This window comes from Dendronephthya gigantea, unplaced genomic scaffold, assembly GCF_004324835.1.
Source record: "Dendronephthya gigantea isolate DGI-Jeju-01 unplaced genomic scaffold, DenGig_1.0 000053F, whole genome shotgun sequence".
NCBI lineage: Eukaryota > Metazoa > Cnidaria > Anthozoa > Malacalcyonacea > Nephtheidae > Dendronephthya > Dendronephthya gigantea.
The window spans coordinates 745066-768531 of NW_021163063.1; the positions used below are offsets into that span (position 1 = coordinate 745066).

General features: G+C 39.7%; 2 protein-coding genes across 3 annotated transcripts; both read left to right on the forward strand.

Annotated features, from left to right (window-relative positions):
- The first annotated feature begins 165 nt into the window (after window positions 1-165).
- Window positions 166-14127, forward strand: LOC114529183 (microtubule-associated protein futsch-like). 2 transcript variants are annotated; one of them, XM_028550950.1, is made up of 6 exons: window positions 166-410; window positions 2352-10790; window positions 10988-11899; window positions 12274-12744; window positions 12884-13224; window positions 13451-14127. In XM_028550950.1, exons 2-6 carry the CDS (start codon window positions 2360-2362, stop codon window positions 13853-13855), a joined length of 10560 nt encoding a protein of 3519 aa, XP_028406751.1. In that variant the 5' UTR covers window positions 166-410; window positions 2352-2359; the 3' UTR covers window positions 13856-14127. The 2 variants fall into 2 exon arrangements, with proteins under 2 accessions (XP_028406751.1, XP_028406752.1); XM_028550951.1 differs by lacking the exon at window positions 166-410 and having other exon boundaries at window positions 1822-10790.
- Window positions 14128-14638: 511 nt separating this feature from the next.
- Window positions 14639-19299, forward strand: LOC114529184 (SUMO-conjugating enzyme UBC9-B). The gene is made up of 7 exons (XM_028550952.1): window positions 14639-14862; window positions 16521-16584; window positions 16935-16954; window positions 17070-17142; window positions 17311-17420; window positions 17796-17875; window positions 18628-19299. Exons 1-7 carry the CDS (start codon window positions 14797-14799, stop codon window positions 18689-18691), a joined length of 477 nt encoding a protein of 158 aa, XP_028406753.1. The 5' UTR covers window positions 14639-14796; the 3' UTR covers window positions 18692-19299.
- Window positions 19300-23466: the final 4167 nt, after the last annotated feature.

Below are 23466 nucleotides of genomic sequence, written 5' to 3' on the forward strand. Positions count from 1 at the left end.
ATATTTTTGGGTTGCTCGATGATCGTAGATTGGTAAACAACCCATCCAAAAAGCAAATAACTATATACCCCAAAACATACAAAATGTATCCATACAAATTTTTGTTTTGAAGAGGCCACTCAAAATAAGCAAGCATTCATAAAAATATTTTAATTACTGAACTTGTTTCACGCGATGTAAATTTCAAAAGCTCCCAACGGGGAGGCATCAAGGCACAAAAGGCGACCAAAAATATCGTGAGAAACTCTTCAGTCTGTTTTCAAATTACTACAGCTGGGAAAATACTTAGTGTCGACTTAAAAATTTCGTACTTTTTCCTCAAAAATACTCCGGTTTCGTCGTGAAAGTTTCAAGTGTTCAAGTGACCGCGTCGTTTCAAGAAGGATAAAAGCAAAGCATCAATTGCTAAGGTAAATTTTATTGTTTGTTTTGTTTTTTAAAGTCGCCCGAACGATTAGCATAGAAGTTTATGAACGAGGATTTACAAAATGCAAGTTTGAATCAAGGTTGCCCAAACTTTGTGGCGTTTTAAAGTTGCACAAAGGTTGGTTAAGAAGCAAGAGCGTTGCTAAGAGAGCTTCCTTGAGTTTCGTTGCTCGATCAAACGGAATATTAATAGACACAGGAGAGGGCATAATTTAGCTTGTTGGGTTTTAATAAAAGCTTTCTCGGTTGTATGACTTAGTTAAACGTGTACAAGCACCGTAAGCGAGTTCCTAAATACGAACCTTGCGAGTTTGCAACACTTTCGTGATTTAATCAAACCAGAACTTAAATCCCGTGGGAGTTTTGGAAGTCGATTTCTCGCGAGCAATGCTTTCGTTCAACTTTTATAATATGTCTCTCTATGAATTGCGTTCCTAAAACACACAATCTTTCGTTATATTCTAACTCAAAAGTTATATGAAAGTTGGCAAGTGGCTGTCATGAGAGTTCCTCATTGCATGCACAATGAGAAATCTCTTCGCTTGTAGCTATAGTTATAGTTTCCGAAAAGACCCGGTTTCAAATTGAACTGTCGGATACTTGGACTTCTTATATGTATAGTGAATCAAAAATTAAAGTTGTCGCATAGGGAAATTGACGAAAGAGATAGTGTTTGAGAGTTTTCATTCCATTCAGCCGGTGAATTTCAGCAACCCCGCAAGTTGTCTTATATAAATTTGATTGTTTTGACTCGCATCACTGATCACCGAAGTGTATGAATTTGTTAATGAGTTTGATTGTTATTACAATGATTTAGTATTGTAACTTCTGCATGAAGATTTACCGCCAAAACATAATTCCTTTAAAAGATTAAATTTCGATTCAGGCGCGAGAACAGCGGAATTCTTCGAAAGAGCGTGTCAAAATGAGTGAAGTAGTAAAGTTAGGTGCAAAATGCATAGAAAATGTAACTGTGACTGGGAACTAGCTACTTCTGCTATTTTATACAATATCACAGTGTTTTTAAAATCTATATCATTCTACCCTGTCATTTTGCTCATTTTTATTTTTCACGTCAGTGGAAAAGGACGTGGGTCAGTCATGTAAAACTCTTCAGTATTTTTTCGCCATATGTAAGTCCAAAATCGGCGATTTTGATTGGTCATTTTTTTCATTAAACCTAGTTAAGAATTAACTACATTTTTATACAACCGGTTCCTGCTAGTTGATAGGTTATTAATAGCAAGCTATCTGCTTGGGTTTCCTGTTGGCATAACAGGCAATAATTTTTCCATGGTCCTTTTTTCGAGGTTGACTCTAGAAAATTCTCGCTTTTCAATTCTCACCGCTTGCATGGTGAAGATTGATTGCGAGTCCTTAAACTAAACAATATGAGTTTATATACAATAGATTAAGGGGCAATAGTATACAAACGATAACAAAAATGTTTAAATGAGATTCCTGCATTCAATAGGCAATTAACTCTGGCTAATTACAACCATTTCGACTAAAGTTACAATTGTCAATATCTGATCAATTAAAATAAGTTATGTGAATACATTTCTACATAATTATCAAGCTGAACGCGTTTCTCTCAGTCGGAAGACACACGACCCGGTATTGTGTGTTAATATATATTGTTCTATTGAACGGCGGGGGGGGACGCCTACGTTGTCGGATGAATACAGGGTCCGTAGTATGAAATACTTTCGAAAGGTGTGCTCGCAGTTTGAAAGGTTGTAATGCTTGTTCGCTAAGACGATGTGTTTTTCGTAGTTTCTGAATGTTTGAAAAGGTAGCATAATCCCTGAATATTATCTCAGCTATTAGTAACTTTTGGATCTGTGCATGCCATATCTAGACATAATGCTGTTCAATTTAATTTTTCATTAGCTTTTGATTCATTTTCTATTGCGACTTTTTAGCTGATGCGATGAAACCGCTTCATCTTGAGGTGCCTGACAATGTCGATCCCCAGCGAGGGAGAAAGGTGTACGATCAAAAAATTTACGTTTCCGCCTTTGAGCGAGGCACGCGCGATCGTTCTCCGAGGCGAGTCGAACCGCTGCCCGATCGTATCGAGCTGAAAATATGCCCCCAGAATAACCAGCGCGGGCGCATGAAGTACTACCGGGCACGTAGCATACCGGAACTTTGCCGCGTCACGCTAAAACCGACCGGGGAAACGTCCCAACAACAAGGTCGCATGGAAGAAATTTATATCACGCAATACACGCATGCGTTCGACCGCCAGATCGAGAAGCCTCACGTAGTGGCGTGGAGACGAGCTTTCGAAGATTGTGACGTAGCTCACGGGGATAGCAAGTTGTGTATACTCAATTCTCCGGTAGGATCGAAACCCGGGGCCTTTCCTGAACGACGGAGATCTGCCCCACCAGGGTCTTTTGTTTTTAATTATGATGCATTGGATATGCCTGAACCCATTCATCGAAGGTCGAAATCCTTAGGAATGTCAATGGACGATCCGTTTGGTTTCGATGAAGTGGATACGCCGGTAGGAGAAGATGCCGGTCGGAATATGGGCGGAATGGCTGTACAAAGTTCCGGTGGGAACCCGAGAGGCCTGGCCCACGAGAGAATATCCGCTCAAAAAGTCAATGAAGTCGAAAGTTTTGATTCGAAATTTTGGGATGAAGACTTTGGCAGTTCATATGGAGATAATGCCAGCAATTCCCGGAGCAGAAATGGCGTCAGAAATAATGGTGTCGCAATCGATAAAGTCGTAAATAATGATGATCTAAACAGCGCAACTACGAATACCACAACAAGAAATGTCACAGGTAGTGTTTCGAAGCCTCACGGTGCCATTGTTGATGACTTTATATCCTATCAGATTGGCAATGGTGACGTCATGAATGGTGACGTGGAATCTAGAAACGGTTACAGCATTCGAGGTGATGACCAGACGGACGGTGGTGATTCACCAGATTACAGCACGCAAGATCCCACAAACCAAGCACGCTCCTTGATCAGCACGCTCAGGTCAAGCATGAAGAAACCGGACAGCGAAACGTTCCTTCGTTCCGTGCACTCGCCACGCACCAGACAGTCTCGTCCCGAGTCCACCGGCAGGAACCGTTCACCACGGAGAAAAAAATCGAAAGAACCAATGTCAGAGCGGGATGTTCTATCGTGGAATAAAGCCTACGTCGGAGGTGTAAAGCAAGAGTTTCCGCAAAAAGTTACGCCACGAATTCTTTCAAATCCAAGCACAAAGTTTACATATCAAAGTGTTAGTCAATACGAATTCTCCTCCCGGAAAATATCACCCAAGGAAACAACACCCGGAAGAAATGAACCCCAGGAAGTTCCCCCTTCCCGGCAATTCGGGTCAGAAGTTAATACAAGGACGAGTGGCAGTCCAGCAATGGAGAAACCTGGTAACCATTCAGCGTATTCACATCGTCCAAGTCTCGGTTTGCCTGGGACGGATAAAAAATATCACAGTCCGCCTGGTTCAGAATTGAACGCAAGTCCTCATCATGATTGGCCACCTCAAGAATTTAAGGTTGGTTACTCTCAATCAACACCAGTGCCTGATGATATCAAACCTGTTTCGGAAGAATCATCCTTGAATAGTGATCCATCAGTAGTCAAAGGCTCTCCAGATGAGAATCCAGTGGATAAACGCCCATTGATGATGGGAGAAGCATCTTCAATTGAATCATCCGTAGATGAAAATAAGTTAAAGCCTGAAAATGAAAAATCGATGACTAGCAGTTCATTCGCCTGGCAAGGTTTATCGATAACTGAAAATCCATCTTCACCAATGGATGTTGAGAGCAGAGATAACTTTACAAATCAGCAGCCGAAGTCCGTGGTGGAGCCAGTTTTGGAACAGGTAATATCCGAGCAGAATGAAAGTTTCTACCATCAAGAACCGAGTTTTGAAGATGAACAAGCGAAGACACTTGAAGCTCCCGATAGTACTTACCCTCGCCAATTTGGCGCTGAAGACCACAGCAATCAACCTGGTTCGACTGTGAATGCAATTTCTGAGCAAGTTACTCGTGACTACAAAATGAACTATTTCCAACTGCCAGATCTTGAAATATTCACAACGGATCCACTGGAGACAGAGGAGGATGACGACCGTCAGCGACCAGTGGAAGACACAGTTTATACCAAAAAGTTGAAATCTTTATCGGACGATATTCCCGAAGCAGAACCGCGTAGCCAAGGTGAAGAACCAGAACAAGAAGTTAAAAGGTTTAAAACAAATGAAAATCTTGAAAGTAGTCCTCCTAGTGAAGGTGAAGATTCAGCTTACAGCGGCAAGCCAAGTTCTTCATTGAACACGACTTCCGGACCAAGTGTTGAGGTAAGAAAAGTGGAATCCTTCGAGCCAGACCAAAGCATCCGACCGAAACGCTTTAAAAGCACCGTTTATATGAATGGGAATTCAAAATCTCCATCGATCATAATTCATCCGGGGGAACAGACGACAGAGCCAAATGAAGATTATTACAAACAGCCAAGTTTTGAATTAATGAGGGAAAATAAACAACTCGAAACTGACCAGAATGGTTATCCCAAACAAGACGAAAATACAGTCGACAGGAGAAGTTTAAGATATCATTGGAACGCGACGCATGATGTACCAGCTCCTATCCAGAACGAAAGCTATTACCATCAACCAAATCCTGAAGTGAAGAGGGTTGAAACAAAGCAGGCATCTCCTTCAAAGCATGTTGAAGGCACAGTGAACAAGAAGTTAAACATAAAATCTTCATCGTATGTCACTCCTGGGAAACCAACATCAGGCTATATCAAGAATGGCGATTATTACCAACAACCGAATTTTGACAGCAGGAACGAGGACACACAACGAAGTAGACAAGAGAAAAGCGAAATCCAGAGAAACTACACCAAATCTACCTACATAATTTCGGAAAAGCAGTCGACTTATCAAAATGAACAATATTATCAACAACCAAAGTCTCCAGTAAAAGTTGAAACCACGCCACCTCCTCGAATTGAACTGGAAACCAACGAAGACCTTTACGAAGAGCCGACGGATGAGAACTCGAATTTTTTGCCAGAAAAATGTCCAGCAATTCATGGAAATGATTACAAAAAGCCGCTGCCAGTTACACCAACACAGCTTACTCCGAACGAAAGCTACTACGAGGTCCCAAATAACTCGAATCTTTCATCCACAAGATGTCCACTTGACGACGAAATTGAATCAAGAAATCACAGCACAAATCATTACGAAGAGACAGTGGAACACATTTACGAGCAACCAAATTTCTCTGGAGAAAGAATATACGAAGAATATGATTATGAGAAGATGAATCCACCTTCGAAATTGGCGGGAACAAGTTTATACAAAGTACCCAAGACCACAACGGATGTTGTCCACGATGAACCAGATTCCAAACTTGGGTACGAAGTTATGAAGCCTTCTCAGTTTCAAGATTTTGAAACGTTCAAACCCAAAGCCGAATTATCAGGCAATTTTCTGCAGGGGAACCTCAAGGAAAGCGAGATACCGAAGAATAAACTGGCAAACAGAAGCCAACAGTCGTCATCTTCATTGTGGTCGAACGGCCAGGCGAGTCGTGTGACTTACAACGGCGAAGTTAGTTCGAAGAAACCGGTTAAATCCACAACGTCTTCGGTGGGAATCGATCAGGCAGATGCTCGGATTTCCGACGATAGTCCACGAAGAAACAGCGAACAAAGTCTGTCTTCAGAGGAAGATTTGCGTCCGCAAAAACCCGAGGCGGAAGTGGTGTATGATACCCCGAAGAAGACGTTTAAGAGGATGGAAAGTCGTGAAGGAGAGGTCTCCCATCCTAGTTTATACAGTAAAACTAGCAACGGCAGAGCAAACAGCGGTAATACAAGCCTGGCAAGGTTTTCATCTTTCAACAGCGACGCTTCGTACAAGCGAAGATTGACATCCGCTTGGATCGAGCAACAGAGAATAAACTTTAAGAGAGAGGTTAGCAGAGAGCCAAGTTTAAGACGGACGAAATCTGTCGAGCTTCACAAGCAACGCCGTGGCGAAAGCTCCGATCATAAACTGAAGCATTCGAAAAGCGAACTGGATTTTGAACGACTCGATGCTATGTATAATCCTTTTGACGACAAATATTTCGAGCCAAACCCCAGTAAACACCAGGCAAAGGTTGTTCATATACCAGCGTCTGGAGTCATCACCAAAGCGAATTCGCTTGAACGAAACACACAGAAATTCGAAGATGCCACGAAAGTGTCGAAAGCGAATGGTGCAAATGAGCCAGCCAAGGATAGATTATTACCGCTAACACCACTGGAAAAAGACACCGAGGTTGAATACAATCAAAGAAATCTGTCTCAGGAGAAGCCACAGCAGAGTCTATCAAAAGAAAGTCCAGTGAAGTTGAGGGATGGTTCGAATAACAGACTCGCGACGCGTCCAAAGTCGGCCGATGTATCGAGATATGACATTGGCATTGGTAAAAATGAAGACAAGAATTTTCCCTCGAGTGAAAATGAACCGAGAATGGATAAGAAAATGGAAGGGACTAACTCAAGCCAAAATAAGCCGATAAGAGTTCGACCAAAATCTGTCGATGTTTCTGAAATTGATATCAGAACTTACAACGAAGAAGCGAGGAGTCTGGCGATGAAAGAAAAACAGGATAAGATGACAACAAACCTGTCTGGTACAATGCAAACATTGAACACAGCTGGGCCGAAATCCGCTGAAGTTTCCCGATTTGACGATATGACGATCCATCACGACAGAGCGGTGAATCTGTCATCAGAACCTGTCGTAGAAAAGCGAAACGAGTTATCAAGAAGTCAGGAAGGCTCTGATTCGAAGCGAGGACCAAAGGTTCGACCAAAGTCTGCTGATGTTTCAGGGTTCGATGCGACAAGCTATTATGATGAACCTACAAAGTTACACGGCGATAAAGATGTGGTTAATCCAACTCAAAGACCAAGATCTCGTCCAAAATCTGCTGATGTTTCGGGATTTGATATCACCAGCTTTGCTGATGAACCGATGTTGAAGCAATCGAAAAGCGAAGTTAGCGTGGACCAGTTGAAAGCGATGTACGACCCGTATGATCAGAACTCGTGGTTCTCCCCCGAAGCTGCATCGAGGAACGTCGACCAATCAGATTCAAGATTTGCCGACCGCGAAGTGCTTCATCGAAGAAGTCGTTCCGAGCCCGAGAGCCGACCGGAAAGATTTGAAAACGGCGGGAAAATAGAGGTGTCTGAAGATGGAATCGAAAAAGAAGAATTAGGAAGTTTAGAGAAGGAACCAGTGGCGAATATTACAAAGCTGAGTGGTTCCTCGGTATTGCTACTGAATGTGGTCGAAGTTGGACCAAACGGAGATCCTAAGAATCCGAAATTTAAAAGGAATGCGGTTGGAAGGTCGACTTCAAATATCGTGTCCATTACAGCAGGCGAAATTGGAAGTGATAAGCAAGTGGCAATGCGAGAATCGACGAGGAAAGCAAAGAAGATGGAGGTGGATACAACACAGAAAGATGGAAAACCAATCGTGAAGCAAAGAGCGAGGTATATTATTGGTGGGGAAAGAGCAAGCGTGCGCTACCTTTCAAAGTCTACCGATGAACTCGCATCAAATGACACAAAGAAAACTGAGACATTGCCCCAACCTCAAGACCAATCAACAGAGAAACCGATGAAAACTTCGAAGAAAGACGGAGGATTTCGGAATTTCTTCGGCAGGATTAGAAAGTCGAAGTCTGAACCAAATCTGGACAAGAATTTTAGTGTGTTTGATGTCGACTCCGATCTTGCTGAAAAGAAGGAGGGTCCTCAAAAACAAGGTGAAAAAGATGAAGGCTTGCAGGAAACGTCACCCGCTGCCTCGCAGGAGAAATTACCAAGCAGTTCCAAGAGTGGTCTCAAAGCCTCGTCGTTTTATCCCAAGTTGAAGAATTTCAAGAAAAACTTCTCGAAGTCGAAGCAGAACAAAGCTGGAGGAAGTCTAAAGGATAGCAGTGTGGATTCTGGGCAGGATATTTCGAAAAGTGAAGACCGTTTAGAAAGAGCAGCTCTCTCGGATGATGGAATCAAAAGAGAAACTGTTCAGCTCAGTGAAAGTGCAGGTGATGCTGCTGCACCTGATGACATCGGAAACAAACCCATCGATTCTTCGATTTCGTCGAGAAGCACAAATCCAACTAGTCCTAGAGAATCCTACATCGATAGTACTGAAGTGTCCAAAAACGTGGCACAAGTTGAGCGGTCTTCAAATGCCAGTGGCAGGGAAAATGAAGTCTCACCATCAAGTCTTGTAACATCCCCAAAAAGCAAAAAGAAGCGCTTCTTTCCTGGGGGAATCCGTGTTATTCCAGTCTCTTCTGTTGTTAAGCAACATACCTCGGATTCGATGTTAACTTCTGATGGAATTCGTAAAAGCGAGATCAGGGGTACAGTTTTTAGTACTTCTGAGAGCGATAAAGGACCAACGAAGGATCTAGTGTCGCCCGAATCAACTGAAAATCAAACTGCCGAATCTAAAGAAAGGAAAACTGGTTATCGCGTTACCGAAGTCACTTCGAGGTCAACAATATCAAGTAAGAAAGGCGTTGACAACGGAAGCCAAAACGGTTCAAGGTTCGTTCGGAGTTCCACAAGTGAAGAGGAGTCGGCGTCTGGTAAATTGCCTGCCAAATCTACTGCTTATATTACAAATCAATCGTCAAGTGATGGTGTGGTTTTGAGAAGAAGTGCTCGCAATGCAAAGCAAACGTCCACCTCAACCGATCCTAATCTTCGCAAGCCATTTAAGGATATTGATTTGTACAATCAAGACGGAAGAAGCGGTAATATGAAATCAAGTTCGGTAGAAAATCTTCTCTCAAGCACTCGGGTAACAGCCTGGGAAACACAAAACCGGCAACGATATTCGCTACACGAAGATTCAACAATTTTCAAGAGTGATGGTCACAAGAAACCTAAAGATATTGCTGGTAATCAATTCAAAGCTGGCTATCCAAACGGTCCAAATAACCAGCAACGAAACTCCGTCGACGAGGATTTGAGAGTGGGAAGCAAAGATGACGTGACCATGGAAAGTATGACTGTTCAGATAAAGTCGGGAATACTTCAAGAGCAAGAAGTCAGGAATGGTTCAAAGTCAGAAGAAGATCTTAGCAAAAAGGACAGTAAAGAACCCGAAATTGCAAGTCCTAAAACCAAGCATCGTGGCTTTTTTAAGAAGAGAATGTTTTCGAAGGGAGGTAGTTCATCTCAGGATGAAATCGATTCTGGTCGAAAAGAGTCTGGTAAAGAGAACGGGCTAATACAAAGTAAGAAAGAAATTCCAACTTTGAAAGATTCCAAGCCGGATCAAAACAAGGTGGAAGTTGAAGTTTTAAAGAACGAGAGCATCGAAGATATTGAAAAAGCAAAAGAAAGTCGACCCTCGAAGATGAAAGATGAGAAGGAGAAAGGTGAATTTGGTACAAAGATTAAAGGCATCTTTACCAAAGTTTTACCGCAAAAGAACAAAACTGTTAACAAACTTGAGAAAGGTAACGATGAAACAGCTTCCGACAGAGAAAAAGCAGAGAAATTGGATCCAACTTTGGACGAAAATAACAACACAACCACGATTGCTTTTGCCACAGCAAATCAGAAAGATGAGAGCAAAGATGGCGAACAACTAGTAAACAGCAGAACAAAATCACAAAGGGCCGTTTTCGTGGTAAAACATTTGGGAGAATCTGACAACGAGAAGAGCAGAGCCTCAGACGATGAAAGAAAGCGTGTGAAACGTGGAGGAATCGTAGTGGATTCGTCAAATCCAGAAAGAAGAGCAACTTATCATGGCTCGAAGGTGAGGCATGTGGGTGATTCTAATACAGTACGAGTGGAAAACATTGAGAAACGGATAAGTTTGGATGAAAGAAGCTTAAAAACTTTAGCAACAGAGAAGAATCAAGATGGCTGGAAGCGTTATAGTGGTCCTGTCACAAGAGGGATTTCATTCGAGACACCTGCTAGACAAGATGAGACCATTACAAAAACAGAAGTAGTGGATAACGTTGAAGCCTTTGATTTGGCCTTTGACTTCTTCGAAGAAGAATTGAATAAAGAAGAAAACCTTGAAGAGACGGCCGAGAAAGGAGTCCGCGGAACAGAGGTTGACACAAAACATTCTTTAACCAATCTCGAGGAGGATTCGAACAGCGACAAAACTTCAGAGCAGATCAAAGGTTTTACCATCATGCATAAGAAGACTAGCAGTCTGGTTATGAGCAAGAGTTTGGAGGATAGTTTGGAAAGCATTGGAAAAGAGGATGGCATTGGTAAAGAAGTTCAAGGGAATTCGGCACGAAATGATTTGGATAGAAAACAAGGTATTTATGTTAAAAGCATATTTTGTTTCACAGTATATCAGTTTTGTACCTTTTTGTTGAAAGACATGTATATTCTCGTCTTTCTGTCTTGCAAATAACAGATAACAATAAGTTGATTGTCATCGAAGACAACCTAGAAGAGTTTAACTCGATTTTGATCATCTTTTATAATCAAATCATTCTCTTTTTTCTCAAAGCCAACGCAGGAAATATGAAAACTTCAAGCTCAAAAACTGACATTCAGAAGACGGAATTGAGTAAATCGAGCCAAGAGGATGAAAATAAAACAAGACGTGGTACTACAGCCTTTCTTGTTAATCACGAAGACAAGGAACAGCAAATGAAGTACGTCGAAAAGGTCATGGTGTCTGTTCACCGTGGCGCGAGCGATGTGAAGAAGCTGGTACGAGAACCTACCGAGACTACTGCAGAATCGAACGAGCTTTCCTCGGCTCCAGTTTCCAAGTTTTCAAATCACGTCCGTTCGAGTTCTGGTGAGGAAGGGCTGACTCACCAGATGTCCAAAGAAGATATAGCAAAGGATATGTCCGAAGGGCGTTTCTCGTACCCAGCTTCCATGTCTTCAAAGTCCGCGCGTCCTGGTTCTGGAAATCATGTGCAGGATGACTCAAACAGTTTAAATATTGTATCAACGCTTGGGGTGACTAGTGAGGAAGCTAAGGTGGCCCGTTCAAGCGCTGAGAAAGACGTTATCAAAACCGTGAGAAAACAAGAGAGGTCCCAAGAACGGGCTTTAAAGAACAGCGGCCATGTTGTCGAAGAATTCGCCGTGAAAAATGAAGCTGAAACGACGCACTTTGCGAACGAGGAAACCAATAACATCGATGATGCTGGAGACGAGTTACTTCAACTTATTGAGGATCAAATCGCATTTCAAGATACTCCAAAGCAATTACAACCGGAGGATTCTTCCACACCGATACAAGATGACAAACCTGGGAAACATAAGCTGTCCATTGACGAGGAGTCGTCTTTGTTGTTGAGTAGTTCGCGTGAGGGTGCTATTACTCCAATCTTGGTTCGTACTGCCTCGTTAGAAGTGGACAAGACCGATGGAGCTGGTCGTGGTAGACCTTTAGATGCAGAAGGTACAATACACAACCATGTTTTACTACTCTGCATGTGCTGCTGTTATGCTATAGTTTATTATACCATACTGTAGCACATTATACCTTACTGTTCTACACTGCACCTTATTATCACATAATATACCACACCATACCATACCATATCATACCACATACCATATATCATATATACCATATATATATATATATATATATATATATATATATATATATATATATATATATATATATATATATATATATATATATATATATATATATATCACATCATAGCTAAACGAGTTTGACCATGGCTTAAATAACAAAGCATACATATACCATGCCATGTCCAAGCATACCATATTTTACATTGAGTTTTCTTCTTTCATCTTCAGAAAAGAAGAGACTTGGAGCATCCCAAAATCCAACAACAACTCCCGGGCAAATACCGTCCACAGCTCAATCTTCTAGTTCCATTTTAAACAGTTTGGTAAAATCTACAGACGTGAAACCTTTCCAATTAAGTCCCAGTGGGACAACAACGCCCTACTCAAGAAATCAAACCCAGAGTTACCCCAGTAACTTTCAAAAACAACGAACAACCAATGGTGTTACAGTCATCCCTTCTGTCGAGCGACAAAATGGAAGTAATGTTGAAAGAAAGCTCACTCGACCCAAATCTCAATTGTATAAAGAAGCGAAGAACGATAGCGCCACTGTTTCAAAATCGCAAGAAAATATTCACTTTCAGGAAGTCAAAATTTCGAGAGATGCTATGACAGCAAAAACCGTAACTGGAACAAATTTTGCATCTCAACAGAAACAAAAACCTCCACCTGTTCCTCCAAAACCTAAGCGAAATAAAGGTAGGTGATCTTGCTATCTTGAGGTTTACTTGCTGGCTACTTATGTCTGTGTTTTTAACCCCAAACAAAACGTAAAAACACAAAATTAGTTTGAATGATGAAATGATGAAAATAATTCAAAGGTCTTTTGCTTCCATAGGTGGAAATGGGGTAAAAGATCCAAATCTTGCTGTGTTGGGTAAAAATGGGGTATCTCAGGCAGAGAGGACAGAGGAGAGACCATCATTGCAACACCATCAGAGGAAACCAGCTGGATTCATGGACGTGCAAAATAGCAGCCTCTCGTTTGTCAACTTTCAGTCGTCACGAGAAAGTTACAACGCCCGGGGCGCGGATGAACAAAAGATGTTGAACTCTTCGAATGGAAATGAGAGGGTTGGGTTTACCAGTAGCACAAGCTTTTCCACACAAACCTCGCAAGACAGACTGGCATCTCGTGGTGTGACCGTTCACACATTCAAACAACTCAAGAGCGAAGATGTGAGTAGAACGAATGGACTTGATCAAAGTCTCTGTAAATTAATTCATTTGAAAACATGTATTCTGGAGTGAAAACCTCTTACGCACTAGTAAATTTTCGTTTGGCAAATTTCTTTTGAAGGGAAGAGCCAGCATTTGATCTTTTTTTTTAAAAATTACCGTAATTTATTTCTCCAAAAATATCTTTTTTAAAACTAGTAACTACAGCAGATTGTTATCTATTTAGAATGATGCAATGAAGAAAAATGAGAGTAAAGAAGTGTCCTCAATTTCAAAATCAATGAAACAGCGGAAGAAAAAAGGAACAACGGCAAGTGATACGAGCGAAGATCTTTTGGTTCGACTGCAACGGTTACTCTGCGATGATGAATTGTTATCGGAGCCTGAGGATAGCTCCATTTCACACAACGAAGTCTCCTCGGCGATTTACTCCTTCAGCGAGGATTCAGAATTTGATCCGAAACTTATGGAACGAGTGTATAAGAGCCTCGAGAGACCAAGAAAGATTCCTGCGACCCAAAAGAACCCTCGGAGTTCAAATGTACCCATAGATGATGATTCGTCCGACGATGAGTTTACTGGAAGAAAAGAGATGAAGTTTAATTACAAAATTCATTCAAAAACACTGTAATTTGGATAATTTTATGTAAAGTTATGTAAAGAAAATACTCATAATATTTTTGTATTGGAATATTCTGGAATACAGAAGATCTCTCGACCTTTCGGGAAGATTTTCTGTATCTTTCAAATGTTTTAAATTCTTCTTGTAAAAACTGCCATGCCATACAAATTATCATGGGTTTGGCAGCACTTTTATACTTTTTTAATAGAAAATATATGCATATGTAATCTTTCTAAATATAAATAACCAACTGTTTACTGTTGCTAAATGTAATAAGCTGATTTCAATTTTTGCTAAATAAGAATGAAATGCGTAGATCAAATGCAGGTAAAGCAGGTTTGATTACATTATTCTTTTTAGAATCCCTAATTGATGAAAAATTTTAAGCTGTTTTTGCTATATTTTCAAGTTGTTTTTTGGCCTGTGACGGATCTTTTGTTTCCGCAGGGCCTATATCGCTGGCCAATATCGAGGTAAAAAGCGCCGGATATTCCTAATTAACATAAATCGCTCAAGTTGATCAAAAACGAAATTCTCCTATCAGTCACACCCTCAGGCATTATGTTTCCACCATGGAAACTTAATACTTCCTGGATGATGAAGTGTTCTAGGCATGAACAGTATTTCATTAATTCTGGCGAGGGCCAATCCGAGTTTATATAAAAAAGGTAGTAATTCAAAATTTGATGTTTTTTCGTGACAAAATCATGGATACTTATTGTGTTTCAATTCCAGGAGGATAGTGAAAATATAAGGAAAATTGTCGGATGAAATTTAGCTGACACATGGTGGAAACACATATTACCCAAGGCGCACCGCGGTCCTCGGTTCTGAAAAGCTGAGGTAAACTTTTGGCAAGAATCGTTTTTGAAATCACAAAATTTCATATTTCCAATGTAGATTTCAAGGAGATCTCTCAAATTTGGCATCTTTTCGGTGAATTTCTAACGATGTCTGGCATTGCTCTTGGTCGTTTGTCAGAGGAAAGGAAAGCCTGGCGAAAAGATCACCCATTTGTACGTATTCAAAGTTGACATGTGGCTTGTGTTAGAAGTTAGAAACTTTGTTTATACACGATGTAGACCCGGACAGTTCCGATCAGCCCGTGTAATGACCATCCCTTGTCCGTCTATCATTGAGACTTTGAAAGAAAGCTCAAACTTGCTTCATGATATATACAGAATAGCTTTATCTGGCAACACTTTCCCCTTTCATAGAGAGTTTTTTATAGCTAAGCATCTTCTATACAATTCTGTGATGAGTCACGTCTGATTCTATGTTGTCTAACTTTATAATTTTGTACAGTACTTCTGTAACCGCAAAGTGTTCTGTTTGAGAGCGAGTTCGTTTGCTTTAACTATCCGTGATAGCGATCTTTAGGTACAAAAAATTACACTTGTTTATGTTTCGTTTTATTTCAGTTGTATACACATGAAGTGTCCTTGATTTATTCATATTTTTTGTGAAATATATAAAGTACATGACAAATAAATATAATTTGACTTCCTCTCGCAGAGAAATAGCTAGAGATGTTAGGTGTAAAATAATGCAGAATTGATTTCTTTTTAAATGTTTTTTTTCTGAATTTTATTCATGTTTAATGGCATTGAGGATTTGAAAAGTCAAAAGTTGGCCCTCAATCTTTTGGCTTGGTTCTCAACATGTTATGGTCCTGTGTATATGTATTATAAGTCTCAAACATGTGAAATAGATAGAAGAAAAGACAATCACGAAATAAAAAAGCATATAATATTTCGCTGGATTGTTTCTTGATGAGCCAGTGCGAATCGTTGTGGATTGCCAGGATTGTTTCGTGATGGGCCAGTGCGAATCATTGTGTAGCATTTTGATTATCACATTCAAGGGCCAAGATGATTTCATGAACAATATTCTATGTTCACATACAGTGTATATAAGCAATCTGGATATTATCCCCTTGAAACTAAGCGTATTGCTGAGTAATGTTTTCAAGAAAAAAAATAACTTTTTGTCTCTGAATAAAACCTTTCACAGGCATTGTATCCAAATCTGCCTTGTATCAGTATTTCGCTCTGTTTAACACCAGACAATTTTTATTAGTCTGTGGCACTCCCATAATGCTTATGACACAATAGAATGCCAAAATAGAACGCATCTGGGCACATTTCCAGCTTAGCTAATTACAGCAGGAAGTGGAGGTATTTTTGTTGAAAATTTAGTAGGTCAATGATGTGAACAATTTTTTTTACAGTAGCTATTCATATACTTTGACTGTTAAAGTGTAAAGGATTACTGAGTATTTGGGTTATTTTTAAGTTAATTTATTTTTAGGAAATCTATTTGAAATCCAGTTGCATAGCTTTAAGCCCACTATGGAAATTTGAAGTTTTTGTAAATATTCATTTCTTTAGAAAAAAATTGTTTACACAGTCAATATGTTTACACAGTCAATAAACATAAAAATGTGAGAATACTGAGACTAAACTGTTTGACAGGCTGTGCTATTTGCATCAGTTCAATTAAAACTACAGTTTTATCCCTGTGTGAATTTGCCATAATAAGCAACACTTAAATCCTGGCTGTTAACACATTACTTTGCCACATGCCAAAAGTGGTGGACTTTGGAATTTCTCTGATAATCTCAAGCTAAGTCAAGTTTCTTTGTCTCAAATTCTTCTTAACTACGTCATTTTAGGGTTTTGTTGCCAAACCTACGAAAAATCCTGATGGAACTTTAAATCTTATGAATTGGGAATGTGGTATGTTTTGTGTATATTTGTTTATGAATTAATTTCACTGAAATATTAAAGAATATTTATGTAACATACTTGAGTATAATTGAGAGTCACATTAGCAATTCTTCATTAAGATGAAGTGAAGTCTGTTCTGTGTATATCTTTTGCTTATAACGAGATGGAAATATATAAATAAAACCCTTTTTTATTGGAAAAATTGACTTGAATCATCTTTTAGGGTCTTGGGGGTTATGAGTTTGTTATTTATTCAAAATACAACCTTAGCTAACATAGATGGTAGTTCTTGAATATTAACATGCCTGCATATATTTGGCTGAGCCACATTTATTTAATATCTCTGTATATTTTTGCAGCTATACCTGGGAAGAAAGGAGTATGTATAAGCAATTATGGATATGATAGTACAACTTTCTGGAAGTTACACAAATATTATTCACATAATTACCAAAAAATACTCCTGTTAATTTGGTTGTTTTGTTTCTCAATAGACTCCATGGGAAGGTGGACAGTATAAATTAAGAATGATTTTTAAAGATGATTATCCCTCGTCACCACCAAAATGTAAGTTGACATCATCCATCTGACTCTCACTATGGACCCAAATGTGCTAAATCAGATTTTCCGTGTTGGGGTACACAAATTTAGTTACTTATTATAACACAATAATTTCCAAGCCTTTTTGTTTTTCAAGGTTGGAGACAATTAACCATGTTATACAATCACTTTTAGGTAAATTTGAACCACCGATATTCCACCCAAATGTATACCCTTCGGGAACGGTTTGTCTATCATTACTAGATGAAGAAAAAGATTGGAGACCAGCGGTCACTATAAAACAAGTAAGTCTAAAATACTACAGACGTATGAATAACCTTATAAAACTCCTGTGAATTGTGTCAGAATAGTCAATCAGCCATCATAAGGTTCAAAGGGTCTTAATTTCGAGTGGAATTATACACACTTCATATTCAAGCCAGGAACAGTTGATGGGAAAATGAGTAAACTATAGGTCCTCCGGCAGGAATGGAACCTACGCTTTTGCGATGCCGATGCAATGCTCTTGCCATTAAGACCCTGTAAACCTTTAGAATTTACCTGCATTGAGTGAAGTGCCAAAAATCATAACTGATCTACAATCAGCCATCATAATCTGTTGTAAGTCAAAAGTTGACTCTCATTCAGAGCTCTAAGATGTTCTTTCCTTTTATTTCCAGATTCTTTTAGGCGTACAAGATCTCTTAAATGATCCAAATATAAAGGATCCCGCGCAAGCTGAAGCTTATACAATATACAGGTACCGTTGCAATGCATCAACAAGTATTTGTGGCCAGTGGAGTCCTGGACTCCTGGTCAAGAGTTATTATTGGCAATCCAGGATTGCCAATGGAATTCTCATTGAGGCTAAGATTTTTATCTTACCCAGTTGCTTGAACTAAACCAGAAAGTTCATCTGAGATCAATTTCACATCATGAATTTAGCACCAGTGCTGGCACCATGCCTACTTTTTTTAAATGGGGCATGTGGTTGTTCATGTATGGGCCACCACCAGGCCTCTCCAATGGGGAAGCCTCTGTTTTTACCCTTGGCAGTAGCCTCTCTTTTTCTTTGAGATAGGCAGGCCCCTTTTTTGAGAGGAGCACTAAGTCCACTTCCTTGGAGGAGGGTGCAATAGGCTCTTTTCATGGGGGGGGGGGGCAACCCTCATATTTTTGAAGAGGCATGGTATATTTTTCTATCCAGGGTCAGGCCTATTTTTCAAAGGGTCACCTGGCCTTTTTACATTGGGTGCCACGCCCCTTATTTTATGGGGCAGGCGCACTTCTTGCACTTTTTTTTGAAACGAGAAACCAAGCTATTTTTGGTCGAGGTGGCACCCAGTTTTTTGGGCACCATACCTCCTTTTAGAGAAAGGGTGCACCAGGATTTTTGTTTTTTGAAAGAGCAGCCCTCTTTTTTGCAGTGTCAGCGCATGCTTAAATTGAGCATGCCAGGCCAGAAAACGTTTTCGTGTGTTTTCTCTCACGCACGCGGCCCTTTATTTTTAGTCAAAATCGGGTCGACTACGAGAAAAGAGTTCGAGCTCAGGCCCAGAGACACGCGGCCACATGAAGGCCGCTTTCAAAACGATCCGTCGCCTGTGGTCCAGTGAAGACAACACAATTTCAAAATAATAAGACATATTAAAAGTATTTATTTTGTAATGGCGTTGACATAGGCTATAAAGGACCTATAATTGTACATCTTTTGATCATGTAATAGTTAGCAAGATAGCGACAGCTGGTACCAGCCAATGGGTAGACTAATGCTCCGGTTATCGACAAAGTTTTTGATCCCGACAAGAAGAATATAATTCAACACCACATCTGGAAAGAGCATCTTAGATTGAGTTAAACCCCAAAGTTTGATTTTGAAATATTGTAAAAATATAGGAAATAGCCTTTTTCCGTCCGAAAATGAGTATTTCCTCCGCCTGTAAATATGAGATTTGCAGATTTTCAGGCTAGTATTTTCTGCTTCGGCGAAATGTTTTTAGCAAAACTTTGCAGTGAAACTTATTTCAGATGCTCTTTCTAGTTGTGTTGTTTGCATTATGTTCTTTTTGTTCTGTTCGAAATTTAGTCTATCGTTTGAATCATCTGTTAAACACTGAGGCAGATTCGTTGCTTTTTACAATGTTTTGCCGTTCTCAAGTTGTATTAAAAGCTAGATCTCTGAAATGCAAATGTAGTTTTGTTGGAATGCATGTTGTGGAAAATGGCGATTGATGTGGACGACTCCAGCCAAGCAACAAAATTTATTCTAGGTAAATATCAGAGCACAAAGAGCTAGAAAAAGCATCTTCAAATGAGTAAAACGGCAAAGTTTGCCTGCTAAACGGTTTAAAGTAGTGAATTGATGACCAGGAAAAAGCGTTGCATGCAGGTATGCTCATTCCGAGGTGCTCTTTCTGGGGTAATTCCATGTTTAGTAAAACCCAATTACACGGATTTAAACGTGAAATTAGGTTAGGGTTAAAATTAGGTGTCATATATTAGGATTATGGTTGATTAAGATTAACCCTAATCCTAAATCTAACCCTAATTCTAACTTCGAGCTGTGGTATTAGATTTCAGTTTTGTTTTGGGTAAAATTCTTGTCAAATCATAACGCTAACCCCGTATGTCCCTTGCAATCCGCCTTAAGTCGAGAAAGCAGAAGTACCAAAAAACGGAATTGCCAGTGATAATACTGTACTTATAATTTTCCAAACGTTACAGTACTAATCGCTTTCTGAATGTTGTAATATTCAGTCAGTCTTTCACTGTAGTTCTAAATCGCGGTCCTGCTGTACTTCTCAAGAAGCCAGAAATATCCTTCTTTTCTTGAGCGAAAATTAAGGGCATTAATCGCTACAAAGACTGGTGGTTCTTTAGCCTGAACACGGACCTTCGTTTCGCCCGCCTTAAAATTCGCGAAACAAAGGTCTGAGCCTGATGAAAAAGTGTTCAAACGCGTGTTTCTCCCACGTTGCTACTTAATTAAATAATTTCGCTGATGATTGACACATTTAATGTTATTTCAATGCTAACTATAGTTTCATGTAAACATTCACGGAGTATGTCGGGTGAGTGTGTCTTTTGTTTCGGTAATTTTTAGCCGTTTACACAGAAGTGTTCACTAGTAATAATAATTGTCGCTGTATAAACAGTTTCATTGAGGGTGCGTAGGACACAGCCGGATTCCGAGACGTTTTAATTTTTCTACTTATCGCACGCGAATATCGTTACATCCATTTCTGTGATTCGTAAAATCTCTACTCAAATATAAAAAGTATAAATACTTGTCATTTCACCTAATTGCTGAAGATTGCCAACGAACCTTTCAAAATATCCTTTGTTATGTACGTTAGCTATATCAAAAGGCATCTTTCTGCGAATTAGCCAATCAGCTTGCATACGCTTTTGAGCACTTTTCCTCAGACTTTTGTTTCGCCTTTGCGTCTCCCCGCGAATTTTAAGGTGGGCGAAACGAAGGTCTGTGTTCAGGCTAGTGCATGGTTCTTCCGCCCAGATTACAGAAGTGAAATATATTAGACTCAGACTCCGGACTATAACATTTATTGCAGGAGGCACTGGTTGGCTAAAATCCATTTGTAGATCAATAAATAAACCCCCGCAAGACGAAAACATTTGAAATTTCATAACGGATCGCGGAGATTTTGCGCACGAGCCAAAGAATGAAAATAGGCGGGAAATTTTAATATCAACTACAGTTCAATTTTTCAGAACAATTTTTTATATCTACCGACACATTAATATCAAACTCTCTAGAAAGCTGGGTTACTCCCCTAGTGTATTGCCCCCATAGTTAACGGAATTTCCATATTGTCCTTTTGGCTGCTGTGTTGAACGAGTATGCAAGTTCAAGCTTCTAGGTTTCACGGAATATTCGCATCGACTATACCTTGAAGAGGCCAACCCCGTTACCCCCGTCCCAATAACTAGGATTTTTGCTCTGAAGAAGTCTGGTTCTAAGCCACCCTGATGTAGTAATTATCTATCTATCTATTGATAATTAATAATTGGGGCTCCTACTAACTGCGTTCCCAGACGCACTGACCCCATACCTTTCGGACTTGTAGATATCTTATTGCGAAGCATTAGGTTCATCAAAGCTTCATCACTATAATTGATCTATGTGAATAAATACAATATATTTGTGCAACTTTTATTTGGTAAAATACTATCCAGTGTCTACGCAAAATTAATGTTGTTACATGATATATACTTTTTTTATATGGCTCACCAATTTTACCACTGTAACGCAGTTTGTTCTGCTATACAGTATATATATCTACGTTAATTTTATGGGAAATCGTTGGAAATTCTCTTTTGAAAATTACTTAAATATCCCGGTAAGGCGAACAATATGATATTAATAAAGAAACCAGAGAAAAGTGAAGAAAATAAGCCATGTTTAATAGTCACGTGATATATATAGCCTTGATTCGCTCCATCGTCTCCAGTGTCCAAAATAGTCTGTTATTTCTTATTCTCGGCATTTTGCGTCAACGTGCCGAAATAGCCTGGCTTTGCACACAGTCTTGAAGTGTTCTTTCTGACGTTCACTGATGCTTAGTGGTCCAGCATCTGCAGACATTGTGGTCGTGTGGGGGAAGATTCCTAAAATATACGTTTTTTCAATCAACATGGCCAACTCAAACTTCATGCTATACTTTGCAATTCCGAGATTTACTTTTCCGTTGCTTTTATGGAGGACAATTTGCCCGAAACCAATTTCACCCTCGTGATCATCAACCTCAAAATAGCTCCAATCGCTATGCCTTTCAACTGTGCCCAACGCAACAAGCAGTGCTGTTTTTGCTTCATCTCTCAATTTGAGTAACTTTTGCAATTCAGTCACCACTTCCTCGAAATCATTTTCTTCGATTTCTTTAAAAGCATCACATAAATATTCTTCTTTTAACGACTTGTAACGAATGCCATTGACGGCTTCTTCTGCTTCTTTAATCCCCTCTCTGGGAGAGACTAAAACGTTACGCAATTGTCTGTAAAGTTTGAAAATCATTTCACTAGCAGGAGGTACATGAAATCTTTCCATTATGACAACTGACAATTTTTCCTGTTAAGCGAAAATGCAGCTAGAAAAAATAGAAGAAAATATCTATTTTATGTGTGGACTGTTAAAATCTGTAGTTCAGCATATTCAACACTCGCATTTGGTAAACAATCCGCATTCACTTTAGCCCCAGACATTGAAATGCCATCTGAAGCATGACGTCAATAACAGGAACTTTTGGGTCGCGTTGTAAAATGTGGAAACATTCTGGCAATGCCTGAATCAAACATTTTGTGGGAAAGTCCTCCACAAATAGCGCTTATGCGATCGAACAAAAGCTGTGAGATCGCTTGACCGAGAGTTAATTGAATACCCCTAAGCTATTCGAAGACTTTACAATTGCATTCATGTTGAACCACGCATTCAAGAATTTCGCTATAAGTCAAAATATTTTCACGTTCAATGACACAGTTTCACACATGCATCTTGGTATCAGTTGCCCAGATTTTGATAAAAAAAGTGCAACGTACAGTTGCCATATATAACTACGGTATGTAACAAAGTGAAAGTGTATGTACAATATATAGTCCTATAGGAAGGGCAATGGGTCGGAACAAGCTTATGAATCTAAAAACCGAACAAGACGCCTGTTCTGGCGTTAATTCCGGCGCACGTGCCAGTCTTCAATATTATAAAGCTTCTGAACAGTTACAGTTCATATCTATTTAGATGCCTTGCGAACCTAAATGTTCGATCGCGAAATTCAGAAGCACATCGTACTTAAAAAAGTATAGAAGTTCAATTGTTCAAAAATGTAAATAAACCGCATGATACATTCGCTTTGTCTTACACTTTGCTTTTGGAATTCGCGCTTATATAGTTATATTAAATCTTCAATCCTGTCCAAACTACGACGTGTCAACGCGCCCATACACGACCACATCATCTTGTTAAACGGCAAAATAGCAGCGATATTATTAAAATAGGACCAGAATCTACACGTATTAAATATGTTCTTACCCCAATTCAATCTAAACTAATCGAACAGCATGAAAAGAACGGTTTATTTGTTCCTCTTGGAGGAATTGCCGTATCATGCGAGCGAAATCGAATCGCGCATCGGAAAATTAGCCAAAGCTGTGCAGCACAACTCTTGGGAGATAAGACTGGGACGTAGATAACTATACGGTCACATACACATTTCAAATACTAGTATTTTAATTTTCGTGCCATTACAGACTTGCGACGACGAAAAATAAAAAAAAAAAAAAACCGAGGCGAATTTTCAACTCCGTCGCTGGCGCCGGAGTAATAACCTGACTGTA